General features: G+C 45.9%; 1 protein-coding gene across 2 annotated transcripts; it reads left to right on the top strand.

Annotated features, from left to right (window-relative positions):
• Positions 1 to 153: 153 nt before the first annotated feature.
• Positions 154 to 19990, top strand: PAFAH1B3 (platelet activating factor acetylhydrolase 1b catalytic subunit 3). Of its 2 annotated transcripts, none has more exons than XM_068241503.1 (6): positions 154 to 334; positions 5326 to 5413; positions 8629 to 8718; positions 10934 to 11050; positions 11860 to 11982; positions 14897 to 19990. In XM_068241503.1, the coding sequence occupies exons 2-6, from the start codon at positions 5333 to 5335 to the stop codon at positions 15164 to 15166; spliced, it is 681 nt and encodes a 226-aa protein (XP_068097604.1). In that variant the 5' UTR covers positions 154 to 334; positions 5326 to 5332; the 3' UTR covers positions 15167 to 19990. The 2 variants fall into 2 exon arrangements, with proteins under 2 accessions (XP_068097604.1, XP_068097605.1); XM_068241504.1 differs by lacking the exon at positions 154 to 334 and adding an exon at positions 444 to 600.
• The last annotated feature ends 566 nt before the right edge of the window (positions 19991 to 20556 follow it).

The raw sequence follows: 20556 nt of genomic DNA, 5'->3' as shown, positions 1-20556 counted from the left end.
CTGAGATAGCGAGCTGGACTAGTCCATGACGTTTCCAGGGGAATATATGAACACCCCTGTAAAAGCTATTATGGTTAAGTCCGTCTCGCCACGCTGAACGGAAGGCTAACCCATTGTGAATATAAAATAGGGGAGGAACACAGGATCAGTTTCCCTGTGTATAAACGACTTCCTGGACGGATCTATCCAGCGACTAGTAGAGAGGGGAAGCTGGCTCACGAGAGCTGAGGAATAGAGGGGGAGGTGGCTGTGGATTCCCCCGCAGTAGTGAAGCATGGTGCGGGCCGGGAGGGGAGGATTCCAGTCCTGCAGACAGTGGAAGAGGGATTAGCAGGTGAGGAGCTGCAGCTTCTGTCTATTCTCTTTTCTGTCAGGGGTCGAGGCAGGGCCGGATTTGTACCTTTCACCGCCCAAGGCCCACTGTTACCGAGCGCCCCCCTTGAGGCTAGTGATGCCTCTGTGCAGCATCAGTTCCCAAATTGTTGCCTGAGAGATCGTTTCATGATCCCCAATGGGTAACAATTGTTGCATGTTGGAAAGTCCAGGACTATCCAGAAGCATCCCACTAAGGCATTATCTATATATAAAAAATAACTAAAGGTAAGTATTAGTATTTATATATTAATAATGCGCAGAAGTCCTCGACTTTCTGGCAGAACAGAGGGGCATAGCAGTAGAACAAAGGGGCTGAAGAGGACGGCCACTGTGCTCATGGGGCTTGAGAAAGCCCCATGTAAGTATAAATAGGAGCTAATGAACCATCTCAGGTTCACTTTACAGTGTACCTGAGACAAAATAACCTCAAGGAATTATACTTACTGGGGCTTCTTCCAAGCCCCTGTAGTCTGTTAACTCTCTCACTGTCTCCCCACCTCCCTAAGTGTTGCTGCTGTCAGGCCCCTAAATTTGGCAACTGGTCTATGGCACAGGCCATTGCGCATTCACGGTCCTGGCCGTGCAAAACCTCTGATTGTGCTCCTGTTGCCAGGAGAGAACTGTGCATAGTCAGTTCATATAGATGATAGCTACATTTGCGCAGAACACTTCCAGTTATGTGATCCTGATAGGGGTGAGCACGGCTGGGACCCAGACTGCGCCTTGGCCCCCAACCCAGGTGGATTGTGGATCCGACTGCAGGAGAACCGAGATGACTGGCATGGAGGGAACTAGCCGACTACAGGGGGCTGGAGGAAGCCCCAGGTAAGCATAAAACCTTGTGGTCATTTTGTTCTAGGTTTACTTTAAAGGCTGGCTGTGTCCTGTGTATATGGCAATGCTCATTTTCATTTACAGCACAGGCAGGGGAAACACACCTTTAAATCACCTTACCAAAGGCTGTGCTTTCTTCTTCCTCCACATGCTTGATCCAGACTGTGAGTCCCAGCAGCACAGATGCAAGACCTTTGACCTCATCTAACCTGCTGTAAAATGTCCGGACTTCTGAGCAACTTGATCTGGCATAGATAGCCAGTAGAGGGGAGAGAGATATGGGTGAGCTAGGCACAGGGGAGTCTGGATGTGACAGAATAGTGTCTGTGTCTTTATGCCTTGCAGAGAAGAGGAAGACGGAGATCGTCAGCAGACACACAGGCAGCAGGAATTCCTTTTCTTTATGGCTCCAGTGCCCTGCAAAGACAGCTGAGCGGGAGAAGTTTGTAAAGAGGGCGGAGCTGGATACACACTGCAGCTACAATTACCGTGCAGCCGATGCCTGCTGTTTCCGTACATGCTGCTCTGCTCCCTCTCTATTCTAGTGCCGATTGACTTCCCAGCTGCCCGGTGCACATGCCTGCACACGCACACAGCAGGTTTCAGTGTGTGCAGCACAGCAGCCAGGTGAGGTGACTTTGGAAGGACCGGGGCGACATGTGGAATAGTGTTAATAGCTCTCAATCCACAGCGCCCTTTGCATATCCCCGCCCTAGTCCCGGGCTTTGGAGGCCTGCCCAGAAATCCGGCCCTGGGTCGAGGGAAGCCTTACTGGCCGGGGCATGCCATTCCTGGAGGGGGGACTGCTCTGACATTGGCTGACCCACACTATGGGGAGCAGAAATGCACTTATGCTGTATATTTGCACTGCAGCATCTCTCTGCATAATGTCTCCTCCTCTGCATATGTATGCTCTCTGCTCTCTTGGCCTCACAGACAGCACTGGGCCAATCAGGCATCCTCTACCCATTGAAAGCAGTAGCCCTATTGGTTGGAAGTCTGTGTGGGAGAGCTCATGCAGAAACCGAAGCCATTGCCCATAGCAACCCATCATACTTAATTTAAAGTGGCACTCTGCTGGTGGCTGTGGTCAGTTAGTATTACATTGGCTCCGATTTGTATACATTTTTATAAATCTGCAGCACGTGGGCAGGTATACAGTATTAGGAGGGTTGCACTAAGGCTAGGTTCTCAATGGCCAGTTGCATAACACACGTTAGGAGTGTGAAATGCAATGGAGACTGGACATAGATTTGATGCAAAGTGGCTGGATAGTGTACTGGTTAAAGGAAACCAGAGATGATGACAGAAGTAGTTTTTATACTTACCTGTGCCTTCCTCCAGCCCCATGCTGGCCGTGGGCTGTATTGCCATTCTCCTGGGCCCCTCCGTTGCTCCGCTGTGTCCCCGGTATATAGCTCATTCGCGTCCAGTTGTGCCACATGCACAGCCGTGACGCATTCCCATCGCCAGAAGTGTTCTGGGCAGCTAGCACTGTGCAGTTGTAGAATGGCCTGGGCCATGGGAGGGCGTCAGGCGCGCGGCTGGGGCACACATGCGTGGTGAATCACAATTGACTGTGATTAAGCTGTATACTGGAGACACAGCAGAGTAACAGAGGGGCCCAGGAGAACGGCGATGGAGCTCACAGCCAATGTAGGGCTGGAGGAAGCCCCAGGTAAGTATAAAAGCTGCGCATTTCATCATCTCTACGCTTTAAGGGCTCTGCCTCTGACACAGGAGAGCAGGGTTCAAATCAGTAAGGAGACCTTGGGCAATACTCCCTAACACTGCTACTGCCTATAGAGCGCATCCTAGTGACTGCAGCTCTGATGCTTTGAGTCCGCCAGGAGAAAAGCGTGATATAAATGTTCTGTGTCTTGTCTTCATTGCAGCGAGTTAGAATAATGCAATCTGTTACAATGCACTACTGTGATCAGGCCCATATAATTGCATGAGCAGTGAGCTGACCTGCAGAATTATTCTGCAACGCAACTGAGCACTGAACTAGAGACTGCTCCCTGCTTTCTTTATTTACCAGTAGAAAGCTGCATGTAGACTGGAATTTATTCAGATACAACATGTCTGATCTCAACTCCGCAGCTACTCTGACAAAGATATCAGGAACTGACTCACTCCAAAGGCAACAGATAAGGGCACGCTGTATTTGGAAGGAAACGACATTAACCAAACTTAACTCTCTGGCCCTTTTTCAATGGAGGGCTGAGCTGCACTCATGTTGGGAAGTTCAAGATTCTGGCTGCAGCTTCATGCAGTGGAATGGCAGCATGTTTAAAGAGGAACTCCAGCCTAAACAATCATACTGTCATTAAGTTACATTAGTTATGTTAATGAAAATAGATAGGTAATATGATCTCTTACCCACACTGTTTTAAAAGAACAGGCAAATGTTTGATTTCATGATGGCAGCCATCTTTTTGGTTGAAAGGGGGTGACAGAGAGCATGAGACACAGTTCCAACTGTCCTGTGTCCTGAGCACCTCATCCCAGTTGCTAGACAACTTGAATAACAACATAGGAAATCCCATCATGCTCTGCACGGCATCAGGGGAAAAAAACCCGGGCTATTTTTCTTTGATGGGTGGAGCTTAGCTAAAAAAATGCAGCTAAAAATGATGCTTTGGTAAGAAAAACAAAGTTCTGATGCTGTGAAACTGTTAAAGAAACACCAAGCCTATTCAGTTCTGCTGAGTAGATTTTTAGTCCAGAGGTTCACTTTAAAGCTAACCTGAGGCATACTAACAAAAAAAAACCCGCTAGCTCGATCAGGTAGTGTCCATTGCTGCTTCAGAGCTACTCAATCAGAGCAGAGGAAGGGGTGTTCCTAATGCCAGAGTGGGCGTTTTTCAGGATTCTCTCCTGCAAGGGACACCCTGTGCCTCTGCTAGCTGCCGACAAGCTCCTTGTCGCCAATTTAAGGGGGGGGGTGTAAAGTGGGGAAGGGGGCAGAGAGCAGCGCGGGGGACACAGGCATGTCATGGCGCAGGGAAAATGCCTTTATGTCCCATTTTTTTTGTACTCCTGTTTGCAGAGCGATGAACTGATCCGGAAAATAATAAATACAACGTTTTTATTCTTGTAAACGCGGACGCAATCGCTGCATAAAGCAATTTTGTGAGCATTTTGCGTTTTTTTTTTTTTTTTTCCCCTGAACCTTCCATTGTAGCAAAATCGCCCCGAAAATGGTTCATGCAGCGCTTCTGAGTGGAATTCAGACGGATCGCCCTAATCTGAACTAGCGTATAGGATAGCATGGTGTAAGCGTTTTTAAAAAATCTCAGGCGTTAAAAAAAAAAATCCAAAACCGCCTCCAGTGTGAACGAGCCCTTACTGTGGTTTGGGAATAGTGCTGTTTATCCAAATGTCCCAGGGAGAAATCGGATGGTTATCGTATGTATGTATATGTAAAGTGCCAACATATTACACAACATTGTGCAGCAGACCATTATTTAACAAGTACAAACTGATACAGCAGGAGAAGAGGACCCAGCCCAATCTAGCCTCCAACTGAGGAGGAGGGATGGAATGGGGTTTACTCAGTAATGGCCAGTTGGGCAGAGAGGAAGAGGGGTAGATCATACTATTAGTGGGGGAAACAAATCCACAAATGTCCTATTTCTTTATTTGCCCTGGCGGTGACATAACCACAGAGCTCTGCATTTCTTGCTGGTGTCCCCAGGTTCTGAGCCACACATCCAAGGGGTACATCGCAGTTTAGCCATATACCGTATTCCCCTTTACAATGTACCTGGCTGATGAGAAAAAGTATGGGCGGTGCCTCCTCCCATAGTCCACTGCTAGACCTGAGATACAGAGCCCCTCCTCCAGAGGGGGTGGAGGATGAGGAGGAGCTCTGTGGCTGTCACCTGACTCTGGAGAAGCCTAAGGGCCCTTTTCCACGGGCACTTGATAGGCAGTGAAAAGACTGTCGAACTGTCACCACTGCTTGTTGCTGCCTGGTAACTGCTCACTGCTGCCTGGTAACTGCCCTTAGAAGTCTTGGCTCTGAGCATAGGGGGAATGCTCTCTCCAGGGACCCATGAGCTGGTAACCCCGCTCTAACCTAGTAATGTTTTCTATGTTTATCACCTACAGAGTAGCAATGAGTGACGGCGATCAAAACCCTGCTGCTATCCCCACCCCTCTGCCAGATGTTCAGGGGGACGGACGCTGGCTGTCAGTGGTAAGTTGGATACTCTTTACTTCAGACTATTAAACTGCACTGATGTTCCAGGCCGGTGGTGGTAGACTTGCTATAAGGGAAGTGTAAGGCCATATTTATAATATTTCCCATAAAGATTTATAAATCCCTGCTGTAGTGGCTAAGCGGCAGGACTCTTTCCAAATGGCTTTGAACATTACAGGACTGGACTGGATAGAGTTCTACTTTTAAGTTACGTACGCACGTCCAACTTTTTCGATCAACTTGTCGTCCGACTTGTTGTTTCAGCGGCAAGCTGGACGTGTGTTCGCGTTGTCGAGCGACTGATAACAGCCGGTTTGCCCGATCCGCTTAGTGGATCCGTTGGACCGACTGTCATTCAAAGTACTCAGGTCCGTATGTGTGTACAAACGACTTCTAGCAGTTTGTCTAACTAATAGACGTTCAAACATAGTATATGGTCGTTTGATCTAGTCCATTGTTCTATTCAGTCCATTATCAAGTTGATTAAATGACATGTAAATTAGCATATCAGCCGCTTTGTTGGTCAGCGTGTACATGACGTTTGAACGACTTGTTGTCTGCACTTCAAGCCGTTCAAACGACCAGTTTAAACAACAATCAGGCATAAAGTTGGACATGTTGGTCGATAACCTTTATAGGAAGCTTCCAAATTTGTTTGCCCAAGACAAATAGTGCATCTGTCTCTAGTCTTTAAGCCTCATTTACATGCGTAGATGAGGCGGCGATGTGGCTTATCAATCGAGCCGCATCTTTCTACCGCCGATTCCCTGCTCGTTCCCCGCGAGGGGACAATGGCAGGGAATCGAGCGGAAGATAAGCGGCGCGGGGACGAGCAAGTATCGAATCTGGCGAGCGGGGACGCGGAAGAGGCGATCCGGCGGCTAATTGAGCTGGCCTAATCGCCGCCTCATCTACGCGTGTAGATGAGGCTAAAGACTGCTGCTGGGCATTGTGCTGTGTGTTGTAGGAAGACACTGCAGGATGGGTTCACACCTCATTCCCAGCTCTTCACTGATGACCCCTTATCCCCTCTCTCTCTTCTTGATGGTAATGTATAAACACAATCAGATGAGATATCAGGTCAGAGTAGTGTCTGCCTTAAGGAGAACCTGAACTGAAAATAAAAAGTCCAAATAACCATACACAGGTCATACTTTCCTCCTGTGTACTTCTCAAGCTCTTTCTCCTCTCCTGCGTCCCATTTGTCCACTGTGATCAATGGCATTCTCCGTCCTCCATTTTAAAATGGCCATTACCCCCTAACAGCTTCCTGGTCAGCACACTGTTAAACTGTAATGTCACCCACTTGAGCCATAGGGAACATGGACATTACCTTGCACATTCAGTTGGAACTGACAGCTGCTGATATATAGCTACTGGTATATTTCAGTTCTAACAAAATATTGTCAGAACTGGAAGAGATCACAGTAAGAAGAAAATGGTGAGCTTCTGAGAGGAACTGACATGAGGTAAATATGTAATTTTCATTTGCAGCTACGCCATGTGTTTATTTCAAATAATTTTACTCGCTTTAGGTTCCCTTTAAGAAAATATGCACACAGTGGTGAGCGTTGAGGTGCCCATACATTTACCGATGATGGGCAGATTCGACCAAGAGACAAATTTTGTCTCTGATTTGAATGTGATCAGTGACAGATCTGTTGGTTGCCCATACACCGCAGGCTGATTCCTGATTTAACTCCCTCCTGACCGCCTATTGACGTCAGGAGGGTGGCAGCCCCAGCACCACCTAACGCCGAATGTCTTGTCCTGGGGCGGGGTTTGCAGGAGATGGCGTGCGCATCTCCGCTTGAATGATGGAGCTCCGCTCCGCCATCGGTCTACCAGCGGCGATCGCCATCTATTTGTATTGTACAACACTGCGATCTATGACGGCGCTGTACTGGGGACATCCGTGTCACTTGGCTGTCCCCTAGAGAGGCTCAGGAGCGTTCGGCTCTCATAGGCTGATGCCTGTGACAGCCGATTGCTGTCATTGGCTGGCGAGGGGGGAGAGAGAGGGGGGTTAGTGAGGGGAAAAAATAGTAAAATTTTATTTTAGCAAAGACAACAAAATTAATAATCAGAGCCCACCAACAGAAAGCTCTGTTGGTGGGCAGAAAAGGGGACAAGATTTGTGTGCTGAGTTGTACGGCCCTGCAGTGAGCCATCAAAGCTGCAGAGCACCAAATTGTAAAAAAATAGCCTGGTCACTAGGGGGGGTGTAATCCTGTGGTACCTTAACTGAGAGGTGTATGGATGTTTCCTTTTAAACAATACCAGTTGCCTGGCTATCCTGCTGATCTCTTTGATTGCATTATTGGCTGAATCACACCCCAGAAACGAGCATGCAACTAATCCAGTCTGCCTTCAGTCAGAGCACCTGATCTGCATGCTTGTTCAGGGGCTGTGACTAAAAGTATTAGAGACACAGAATGAGCAGGAGAGTCGGGCAACTGGTATTATTTTAAAAGGGAAAACCCACATCCTTCTCAGTTTAGGTTCCCCTTAAAGCATGAAATCACTTAAAAATTGGCCTCATAAATCTGCATCCGCTGTTTCTGCCTCCTGGTGTGATGTGCACGCATTTATACGTTACCTGTCTGCGGTTGCCCACGCTAATGGTGTATAGCGCGGGGTGGTGGGTGCCATGTGCTATACACAGGCAGTGGGTGAGGCGCAAATGGAGGAAGCTAAAGACAAATGGGCACCGCGTTGGGTGACAGCAGACAGGTAAAGTATAAATGCATGCACGGGGGGAGGGACAGCGCCGGGGGTTACGTCACTCATCCTGTTACCACCGTGCACCCGAGCGACCACATCAGCCTGAGATTTACCAGCATGTCCGCTCCATACATGACACCCATTTCAGCCTGAAATTGATCGTATCGTCGATTGGGCATGCTCTTGGCGGCACCGATTCTCATCTGATTCAATAATAATCGGATGGTTGTGATTGGCCACCAAGTTGCGTGATGTATGTGGCACTTTTACAGCTTATGTATAACAGCTACAGGACCGTATGAAAGTAATCTTATAGGCTAAGGAAATTCGGCTTGGTCAAATTTAAACATGTACTGCCCCATCTCCGGGACTGGAGTTATTGTAAAGATGATCACATTTGGATGCTGATTTTATATAAAAAAAAAAAAAAAAAAAAAAAAAAAATCTTGTCCGTGTAATGGAGACCGCTTGTTTGTTTTGTTTTGCAGCACAATCACTTTATAACGAGCAGCAAAGACAAAGAACCAGAGGTGGTGTTTATAGGAGACGCCATGGTGCAGCTGCTGCATCAATTCGAGGTGATGTCCCCGTCTGATGAGGTCACCGGTGCCTCTTTCTGTATACATGTCCTGTACCTGGCGGCTGTCTGGGCTTCTGTGGGGGAGAAGTTAGAACCTACAACTTTTTTTTTTTCCTTTTCTACCCTTATTTTTTGTCCCCAGGATCAATAGTGTTCAAACTTAAAGAGACACTGAAGCGAAAAAAAAAATATGATATGATTTGTATGTGTAGTACAGCTAAGAAATAAAGCATTAAGGTCCGTACACACGCCGGACTTTTGGCAACGACGGGTCCGTCGTTGCCTCCCGCTGGGTGGGCGTGCCAGCGACAGTCCGGCGTGTGTACGCTCTGTCGTCAGACTGACACGGCTGTTTCTGAGCGATCCGCCGGGCGGATCGCTCAGAAACAGCCGTATCAGTCTGACGACAGAGCGTACACACGCCGGACTGTCGCTGGCACGCCCACCCAGCGGGAGGCAACGACGGACCCGTCGTTGCCAAAAGTCCGGCGTGTGTACGGACCTTTAGGAGCAGAGACATTAGTCTAATATTTATTTCCAGTACAGGAAGAGTTAAACTCCAGTTGTTATCTATGCAAATAGCCATTGAGCTCTGCAACTTTGAAAGCAGTGGAGAGCTCTGAGTTCTGATTAGGTTATCTCAGCTGTATTGTGTTTTTCTTTTGCAGAAAAAAGTTCAGGACAGGTCAAAAGTTCACTGGCCTGTTCTGCAAAAACTTTTAGAATGCTGAGAAATGTGTAAACTGCAAGTATTAGAAAATGATGCAGTTTTTTATAAAAAAAAAAAAGCTGTATAACTGAAAATAAAAATATGAGAATATGTTGCTACCAATGTTCTAGTAATTACCCCTACTACACAACCAATTCATGATATCATCATTTTTTTTCGCTTAGTGTCTCTTTAAAGGGAACCAGAGACGAAGCCCCCTCATGTATTTTACCATATATATCAGTAAGAACATTAGAGAAAACACTTACCATGCTGTCTGTTTCGTCGTCACTGCTAAAAGTGTCTGTTATTAGCAGTCACAAGAATCCCAGACTGAGCAATTAAATCTGGCTTTGCTGGGAATGATTATTGCTGAGTCATTATAGCAAAGCCACAAGGGGGCAGGCTTGGGCTTGAAATAACACCACAGAAGACAGACTTAGCTATAATCTTTCTGTAGCAAAGCTAGACGGAGCAGCCTGAGTGCTCAGTCGGGGATTCTTATCAGAGGTGATAACAGTCAGATTACACAGAGAACAATGAAACAAAGGGCAGATTAGGTGTTTACTGTCATGTTCCCACTGATTTATAAGGTAAAATACAAGAGGGTGCTTCATCTCTGGTTCTCTTTAAAGAGGAGCTGTAGTCAAAATAACATAATAAACTTGCTTTTTCTTTTTACAGTATTCATTTATAGATGATTTTGTCAGTGTTCCTTATTGTAAAATCTTTCCACTCCCTGATTTACTTTTTGAAAATTTTCAGACATCTTTTTAGTCCTGTCAGGTTCATTTACTGAGAGTTCTAAAGCTAATAGAAAAAACTTCTTGTGTGTATTCAGCCTAGGCTAGGTCTCAGTGGGCGGGGTTACAGCAATATATAGCTGTAGGAAGTGTTTCTGATGCTTCTGGCGGGGGGAGTGGGTATGTGTAGGAGGCTCTCTTCATGTCCACTGCTCCCCCATTCTCCTCCGTCCCCCTCAGTTATCGTGCAGTGTCCCCTCGAAGCTACTCCTGCATGAGCAGAGCGCTCCTGGCTGTGTGATAAAGGATCTGCATCGCCGGGCAGCATCTGTGCCCTGTTCACAGATCCAGAAGCAGCTTCAAGGAAGGGGACATTACGTGATGACTGAGTAGAATGGCGGAGCAATGGGCATGAGAGCCTCCTACAATACCCCCCCCCCCATTTTTAAATGTTCATATGGGCTAAGGCACCCTTTAAAGGAGAACTGAAGCTAAAGGGGTACAGGGGAATTTACAAGGTAACAGAAGGAGCTTGACAACTGCTGCTCATACATGCCTGCTCCCTCTGTTTGTACATAGGAGTTTACCTCTGTTATCCTTTAAGGGGTCAGAATTACCCTTGTTGGTGGTACTCCACGTGAGTTGCACTCTTGTGTTTCCATCAGTGGGATTGAAGTGAACTTTAGGGGTCTCTGACTGGTCCCTTGATCTGGTGTTTGTATGTTGCTCACCAATCCTCACACTGTGTTCTCTCTCCCCAGATCTGGCGGGAACTCTTCTCTCCGCTGCATGTCCTGAACTTTGGGGGGCTGGGTGAAGGAACCCAGCATGTGTTATGGAGGATGGTGAATGGAGAACTGGACAACATCAAACCAAAGGTGAGCATCACATAGCAGACAGTCACATGGGGCGTATTTACTGCATCGCTGGAGATCTGTGGATCTGGCAAACCTGAAACAGATGATGTATTAATATTGATTTATAAAGCGCCAACATATTCCATAGCGCTGGACAAAGTGAGAAAACAGTCCAGTCCACTCCAAGTAGCGCTCATTGTTCAATATCACCAATCATCCACAGGATGCCTGAATCCTCAGAACATATATACACCTTTAAATAAACAGAGAAACATATCATAGTGCAGTAAGTATACACCATCTGCTTACATCTCTGTGCACCCACAATACACACTACTGAGCTCGGGGAGTGCAGGCAAATGCCTTCACCGGGGATTCAGGGTCTCTCACCCCCCTCAGTTCCCCGCTCACCAGATTCATTCTTTGTATTGGGTATATCTCTCACCGCTGTCTTCTCTGACATCTCAGTACTTCATAATACAGAGAGAACTTGTCATGTGTAAAAACATTTATTAAAAAAGCTAGCCCTGCTAAAATGCATATGCGTACATAGTCAATTCGTGATATAAAAGTCCATCATAGTCACCGTTATCCTCCAGAAGCGATCCGGCCACGGCAGTATGGGTGCTCCTTCCTGTTTCAGCGCGTCACTCTAAGCACCGCCCTACCGGTTTCGTCAGCTACGCTGACTCGTCAGAGCCCCTGATGAGTCAGCGTTGCTGACGAAACCGGTGGGGCGGTGTCCGTACAGATGAATAGATGAGGAAGGATGCTGAGTGGATGCAGGTGATGTTGTTATTGATGGTTTTTCCTGTTGTTGCTTTTACCAGATTATTGTGCTTTGGGTGGGCACATTCAACCACGGCAACAGTGCAGAGCAGATTGCAGGGGGCATTCAGGCCATTGTCCGGTGCTTGCAGCAGAGGCAGCCTCAAGCCAAGGTCCTGGTAATGGTGAGTGTCTCGAGTTTGTATCGCCCACTTTTCACAGACTCCTGATGAGTCGCAAATCAGAGCAGCAACTGTAAACCTTTCTTTTTATTTACAGTAATGTATGTATGTATATGTGTGTGTGTGTATTTGGAAAAAAAAAAAATATAATAAACACAGGGCTTACAAGCTCCCTGCAGGGAAAGCTGGACACATATGAACTGTAGATAACCTCTTGTGTTTACTTAAAGCGGATCCGAGATGAAAAACTAACTATGACAAGTAGCTTGTCTATATATCTTCTCTAAAGTTTCATGTCTATTTATTCCTGTGATACAATGACCCCCCCCCCCCCCCCCCCCGTGTCTAAAATCTCTGGCTAGTAACCTCCTCCTGCCCAGTCTGAGCTCCCATAAGCCCTTGCTACATGGAGTGCCAAGGCACTTTGAGCTGTGGACAAGGCTTGTTTAGTTTACAGGGAATTAGAGTATTAGAACGAAAAAAAGAATAAGTGTTTGGCTTGAGGAATGCCCTATAAACTATATGAAAGGAATACAATTATGCAATGAGTAAAAGTTTATCTCAGATCCACTTTAATTGTATCAAGTGAGGAATGTAAACATTCTCTGGCAGTTCAGACACTCCAGAACACAGACAGATACTCAGAAAGCATTTCTGGGTACATTACAAGTTATGAATAAAATGCAATGTCGGCTCTCAGAGCAAAAAAATTGTACTTTGGGAATTGTGCACAAAAGCAAATATGATAATTTTATGGGCTATAAAAAGTAGGAAAACATGTTTTTTATTGAATTTTTTTTTATGTTCGAGTTTTATAGCGCTTTAAATATTTATTTTTTTTATACATACCTGAGGCTTCCTCCATCCCCATGCTCACGGATTGCTCCCACGCCGCCATCCTTAGTCTTCTTCAGCTCTGGGATCGGGTCCTGTAACCCTCTACGTATCTCTCTGGCGGCTGCTGGACAGATGCGTAGAGAGCGCACTTCTTACACAGACTGGCCGCAACTGGCTGAAGTTACGGGACCCGGTACAGGAGAGGGAGAAGACTTAGGATGGCGGTGTGTGAGCGATCCGTGCGCATGGGGATGGAGGAAGCCTCAGATCTGTATAAACTTTTAGGTAATCTTGTCTCTGATTTCCTTTAACCACCCTGGCGTTACATTAAAATCGCCAGGGTGGCGTGCGGACTTTTTTTTTTTTTTTTTCTGAATCATTGTAGCTAACTGAAAGTTAGCTACATGATTTACCACTAGAGGGCGCATCTGCCCATGTAGTCCGATCGCTGCCGGCTTTTACAGCAAGCAGAAAATCCTGATGTACATGGGATTTTCTGCTTGGCTTTCCTCGTCGCCATGGCGACAATCGGGATGACGTCATCCACGACATGGCATCGGGGGGTGTCCGATCATGCCCCATAGTGCATCCTGGCACTGATTGGCCAGGCTGTGCGGGGGGGGGGGGGAAGCTCCCTTACAAAATCGATCGGCGATCGGACCCTAGCTGCGTGTATTAAAAAAATTATCAAAATCGGCCCACAGGGGCTGGATATTCACTGCGGCGGTAATGGACGAGCTGAGCTCGTCATTACCGCTAAGGTGGAAGAGACACTGAAGTGGAAAAAAAAACCGATGAATTGGTTGTGTAGTACGGATAATTACTAGAACATTAGTAGCAAAGAACATATTCTCATATTTTTATTTTCAGTTATATAGTTTTTGTTTTTTTTAAAAAAATTTTTGAACATTGCATCTTTTTCTAATATTTGCAGTTTGCACGCTACTCAGCATTCTAGATGATTTTACAGAGCAGGAAATACAGTGACTGACATTTGAGATAACAAGCTTCAGAAGACAGAGCTCTCTGACTTTGAAAGTCGTGGAACTCAATGGCTCTTTTGCATAGATAACTGGAGTTTTAACTCTTCCTGTACTGGAAACAATATTAGACTGATATCTCTGCTTCTAATGTTTTATTTCTTAGCTGTACTACACATACAAATCATATCATCATCTATATAAGGGGTACATTTGATTATGTAGCAACCTATGAAAAGTATATTTATATATAAAAAAAATCCAGTAAATATTTGGAGTTTAATTCTACTATTCTTTTTTTATTATATAGCCTGACTAGGAACTCCACTAAAAACTGCAAAATGCATACAAATTGACTTTACCTCCAGGTACAGGCAGGTCTTAGGGCTTAGCGATTAGTTTCTCCAATGTAAAGTATATAAACGCTGGCATAATCGCTTGTCAAAACCTACACAGATCGATTTTGCTAGCGTTTTTACATTACTGCACACTGTAAGAAAATTTAAATTAATTGAATCAGAATTAAAACCGCTAATCGCTACACAACCGCTGGCAAATTGATTACACTTTTTAAAGTCGCTACCGAAAACGCTCATGAAATCGCTTACAAACTGCACATACAAAACGCTAGCGATTGTGATTAGCGATACTGTTTTGTAGTGGGTTCCAGGCCTTAAACTTATCGGTAAATGATGTGCTAACATGCCCCCTAATTTCCATGAGAATAGCTATTTTCGGTAAAATTAATGCAAATAACCTCATGAATTACCTCATAATTTACATTGAGGTAAAAATCTACCAGAATTGCTAAATGTCATTACCTCATGAGGTAAATTATTTCACATGAAGTAATTTGTTTGATAACCCTACCAGAATTGAGGCTAAAGCCTTTTCGCTAATCTTTGGGGGTGGGGTGGCCATGCTCAGTGACGGGGGACATCAGAGCAGGGAGGGAAGCCTCAATAGCATCCTGAGGCTTATCTCTCTTTAGGTAAGTGTCTGATTTTGTACCAGAGCTTCAGCTCAGATACACTTGAAACTGTAATAATCTGCGGCAGTCTTTGATCTTTTTCTTTTCTCCTGTTTTCTCCTCCATGTAGGGATTATTGCCACGCGGGAAAAACCCCAACCACTTGCGGGATCGGAATAAGAAGGTGAATGAGCTGCTGGTGGACGCTATGCCCTCCATGCCCAATGCCATGTTTCTGGATGTGGATCCCGGCTTTGTGCATTCTGATGGCACCATCAGCCACAACGACATGTATGATTACCTCCACCTGAGTCGCCACGGCTACGCCCGCATTTCCCAGCCTCTCCATAAAGCTCTCCTGCAGCTGCTGGAGGGCAGAGGGGGGCCAAAACAGCAATAGTCCACAAGACCAAATGAAAGTCAGCATTGGAAATAACCTGGAATAATGGCAGAAATCCTGAGACGCAGAGGGCGAGACAGGTTCTCTTAAAAGCTTCCCCTCTAATAGTTCTCCAAAGATTACGTTGAAGGGAATATGGTAGTAATCCTGCCTGGGTAAGAGCAGTGCAATAACTTTATCATTCCACTAGAGGGTGCTGTCTTCCCATGTCGACAATATTCACTGCCTCTGGGGAGGGCGGGACACACTCCTACCTGGCAACCCAAACACTTCCTGGTCCCTAATCAGCTGTCTTTCCAGATAGGTAGCTGTTTCCCTTGATGACACGCCTCCTCCATACTGTTACATCATTGGCTCTTGTCTATCCAGTAGGGAGCCTATCAGGAATAAATACCCCAGGTGCTACCATTGCTGACTTGTCTTTTAAGGTGTAGGTTGAAGGTTTTCAGCCTTCTCCATCTTAGTGACAGAGAAGGAATGCAGCCATCAGTATTTAGGAGATTTACATATTATGGGCCGATTCCAGGCTCTACATTAAAGCAAACCCTAGCCGAAGCTCAGGTGAAAAATCACATACTTACCCAAGGAGAGGGAAGCCTCTGGGTCCTCCTGGGGCTTTTTAGCACTGTCCTCGTTGCTGACCTGGACCCTCAGGAACATCAGGGACAACTCTTCTGGCATGAGTGCAGCAGTGTGGAGCCTCTCATTCCCGAGTGGCTCTGGGTTACTGCGTAACCCCAGAATGGCTGCGTTTGTGCTTAGAGGAACCTGGCCCTGATCAGATGTCCAATAAGCCCTTTTTAGAAAATTTTGGGGGCTCTGTGACCGGCAACGGGGGAGTGGAGGACTCTGTGGGAAGCCTCTACGAAAGATAAGAGCCGGGGCCTAAGTATGTGATTTTTTTTTTTTTTTGTTTTTTTTTTGTTTGTTTGTTTGACCCGAGCTTAAAGCACAGCTGAACTAAGGGCAGAAATGCATGGCAGAGCGCTTTTTGATTTGTTTTTAAAAACTCTCCCATTGACTTGCATTAACCCCCTTGGCGTTATGATTCTTTCCGGATTTTAGGGTCTAAAAGAGGTGCAATTTTTTTGCACCCTTTTAGACCCTAAAACCTGGGAAATCTCATGCTGCCAGGGAGATCTGCAGCAGTTCTAGCAATCTCTCACCTCCCTGGCTCCAGCGCTGCAGTTTCCCCTCCATCCTCCGGGTGGCGCTGCAACTCTAAGGTGAAATTGCCAGCTGTTGTCATGACTATAGTCGGCGATCTTACCAAGAGGAAGCAGAGTCCCAGAGGAGAGGAAGAAGAATGGTGGCCAACGTTGGGATCCCCCGGGAGGTATCTAGAAACACCCGCTGCTCTCATAGCTCTGCATACAGCCTACACCGGCTACCCCAAGCAGAGGTCAGGATTACCACTCTTAGCTGCGGTTTTCTGCCCCGACCTTAGCTCGGGATTACCGCCAAGGAGGTTAAAAATTAAGATCGCAGCAATTTTACTGCGAGCAAGTCAGTGGGAGTATGTTTTTTAAAAGCAAAAACAGATTAAAAAAACTGCAGTGTTTCTCTGCCCTCAAATGAATAAAATTAAACGAATGGTAAGACTGCATTATATAATGGCTTACAAAGTATAATCCCCACTTCTGTGGTGGCAGTGGCCATTCCCTCCAGGTCATCTATACATGTGGCAAAAATGTCCTATGTCGGACTCGCAGCCATATGCACTTGAATGTGTGTGCGACCGCACATGGGCTGTGAGCAGACATTTCAGATCCTGCCTAGAGGTGGTCTGTGAGATGCAAATAATTGGGATATGCATTTAAATTAGATGCAGATTGGCACTGGGCCTATTGGAATCAGCAGGTTTTGCATGTGATCTCTCTGTTCCCAGACGCTTACAAGTGGCATTAAATGTGCATGCGAATGAGAATGTTCAACATCTCATCTGTAATCTTGGCTTATACTTAGCCATGGGCAGTGCAGCCTGCATGAATGAAATTTAGATGTCTGTGAAAATCTGAAGCAGTTCTGTCCACCAGACTGTGGCTGTTGCCACGGCTGTAAGGAAGCGTAATTCTGCATGTTTAGAAAATGCAGCAGCACTGGTTTTACAAAATTACAAAAAGGTTTTTGTATCAATGAACTTATGCAATGGCATTTTATTTATTTTGCATGTTTGACTTCATTCAGTTACTCTGCAGGAACTTGTTCATTTGGCGGAGGTTGTTCATTACTGCCTCCTGGTGGTTGATGTCTTCACTCCTATTCAAATTTAACTGGGATATAGTATAATCTCGTTATAATGGATCCAGATACAGTAAACTACCTCTCCAGGTCCTGGCCAAGCCCCATTATAAGTCTACGGAATGCCTGGTATAGTAAACCTACATATAATAAAACTTCTGTTATAGTAAACCTGTTTTTTGGCCCCTATATGACGCTGACTGTGGATCTAGTAAATAGTGGGCGGTGCATGCGTCATATGTCAGCTGCTTTCTTAAAGAGAACCCGAGGTGGGGTTCAGACAATGCTATCCGCATACAGAGGCTGGGTCTGCCTATACTACCCAACCTCTGTTGCTATCTAGATCCCCCCCTAATTCCTCCCTGCGCTTTGCTATCCCCATAAATCACAGCCGCACTGTCGACACGCAGCGTGTCGCAGCGGGCTGTGTTTACCTATGTGCTGTCAGTCCCTGCGCTTCCCCCGCCTCCTGCATAGCCCTGGTCCCCGCCCGCTTCCCTTCCCGCTGATTGGAGGGAAGGGACGCGGGCGGGGACCGGATGCTATGCAGGAGGCAGGGGGAGCGGCAAGACTGACACTACAGAGGTAAACACAGCCCGCACAGCGTGGCTGTGATTTATGGGGGGATAGCAGAGTGTAGGGGGGATCTGGATAGCAACAGAGGCTGGGCTGTATAGGCAGACCCAGCCTCTGTATGCGGATAGCATTGTCAGAACTCCACCTCGGGTGGTAGAATGGCCCTGGTGCTTGATATACAGCACTGTACAAATAAACAGCCTGGGAAAAGGAGGAATAATGTGAACATAAACAAGAGGATGCAGTGTTAGCAATCCTACTTTGCAATCACCGATAAACGTATAATCCTAGTCGTCCCACAGGCTTGTCCGCACTCCTAGGTATCTCTTCCCTTATTAGCGATGATGCTCCTGGTAGCATGTAGAGCGCAGTACAGGCTACTTTTACGTGTAAAGCAGATCGGAGTGGGCCAACTCACTAAATGGGGTGTAGAGTGATTACTCATGCCCATAGAGGTATCAGAGACACTTGCATTATGGATGCGAGTGGCTTATCATGACTGGCTGCCTTTTGAAGAGAGGCTTCATGATTGGCTCAAGTTTGAGCAGAAAGTTTTGCAGGACACGTGCTGCAAACACCACTCGTGGAGGTATCCGAGCCACTCAAAGGAAGTGAGTGGCTGTCTCTATTCAGTGACGGCTGCAATTTTTAAAGCCAATGTAACCCCGCTGCTAAAAAAAGAAACCAGATACTCACTTAAGGAGAGGGAAGGCTCTAGGTCCTAATGAGCCGTCCCTCTCCTCTGCCGGTGCTCTCGTGCAGCGCTAGCCCTTTTTTTTTTTTTTTTATCACCGCAAACCTTCCCTTTAAGGAGCCTTGCATACTGTACCAGCAATATATCCAGCCTTGGCTTTGTAACTCTAAGGCATACATGTCAAACTCTGGCCCGTGGGCCAAAACTGGCCCTCAGAGCTATTAAATTTGGCTTCCCCACTTGGCATTATGTTTGGCCCACTCTAGACCAGTAGGAAAGGTATACTGCAGGTGAAGCCCTAAAAAAAATATAAAAAAAATCAGGGAATCCATATAGTGGAGATAGAGGGAGAGAAAGCACTAAACACTCTGGAACTGTATAGGGGAGGGTGGGGGCCTCTAGACACCAGGGAACTGTACTGTATAGGGGTTGGAGGAAGGCCATTAAACACCGCAATCTTTTCCAGCAAGTCGCTGACCAATAATGACATGACAGACTGCATTAGGGAGATGTACAGCAGGTAGAAGGCACACTCTTCAGCACATTCCTAATGCTGGAGTTGGAGTCATGGTTCTTTCTAAGCAACTGATGAAAAACTGGTTATGATCTACTTTGAATGATTGGACAGTCCTGTTTTTTTTTTTTTTTTTTTTATCACATTTTTCTGAGATCAGCTTGTGGCATGCCTGCCCTTTCACATATATAGGGGTATCATTTTATTACACAGCACAGAGTGGTAAGCATAGCTGTTTACTGTTCTTTTAATCTTGTTCATCTGCATTCAGAGCCTCATTAGGTAGAGAATGATGATGGCCTCGGAGCTCTTGACCAGATATGGTCAATGAAGTTTGTAGAGTTGTGTGCAGCTTGGACTTGGATCGATCAAATGTCTTTTTTTTTTTTCCATACTGCATATAACTGTTATGCAAACTGGAATCATTAGCCTCTGAGCATCTCTGCTCTTGACAACTCACTAAAAGATAGCAGCCCCCATCCCCCAATCCTGATAGGTTGCCCTGCTGGCAGGCTGGGTCAGTGGCACTGCGGAGGTGACATTATACAGCTGTATAGAGACCTTTATCTGGATGCAGCTGCCTGGGGACCACCTACTAGTACTACACCTCCTTTATGTTTGTCTTTTTTTTTGTACAGTTATTTTTTGCTTTTGTATATTTCAGTGACATTTAATGTTTTTTGGTCTATATCCCGATAATTGTCTGACACCCGTGTACACAACTAGGAGCTTCAATGTGATTCCACTATACCTGGAAGGCTTCTCACCTAAACACATATTAAATGTATTGTGATTTTCATCTGTGTGGCTTTGTGTTTCATTCAGTGCTGAGGTTTAGAAAGAAACCCCATAACCGGTTGAAGAATTGTATATATTATCTGTGTGTCAGTGGTATGCAACCCTGCCCTCAACCCAGGATGTTGCAGAATTCTCCTCCTAGAGCATTATTGGAGGCTATAGCCCACATGCAATTAAAGTTCGCATAGGTGATATTTTTAAACTTTTCAAAATGCCAACAGAAAGCAAGAAAATACTCAAAAGTTTGATAGTACTTTTTCACCTACTTTTTGGTACTTTTTTTTTTTTTTTAGTTGAAGTCCTGGAAAGTTATTTTGAAGGATACCTGAAGTGACATTATGAGATAGACGCGTATGTACAGTGCCTAGCACACATGTAACTATGCTGTGACTCAGACAGGAAATGACTGTAGTGTGACCCTCACTGATAAGAAATTTCCCTTTTCATCTTTTTCTTGCTCTCAGAAGCCATTTTCTGCAAGGAAAGTGTTTTATAGTTGGAATTTCTTATCAGTGAGGGTCACACTGTAGCCACTTCCTGTCTGAGTCAGGACTGAGTCAGCTACTT

Source organism: Hyperolius riggenbachi, chromosome 6 (genome assembly GCF_040937935.1).
Source record: "Hyperolius riggenbachi isolate aHypRig1 chromosome 6, aHypRig1.pri, whole genome shotgun sequence".
Taxonomy (NCBI): Eukaryota; Metazoa; Chordata; class Amphibia; order Anura; family Hyperoliidae; genus Hyperolius; species Hyperolius riggenbachi.
The sequence above is the reverse complement of the archived record's forward strand: the minus strand, read 5'-3'. Positions and strand labels throughout refer to the sequence as shown.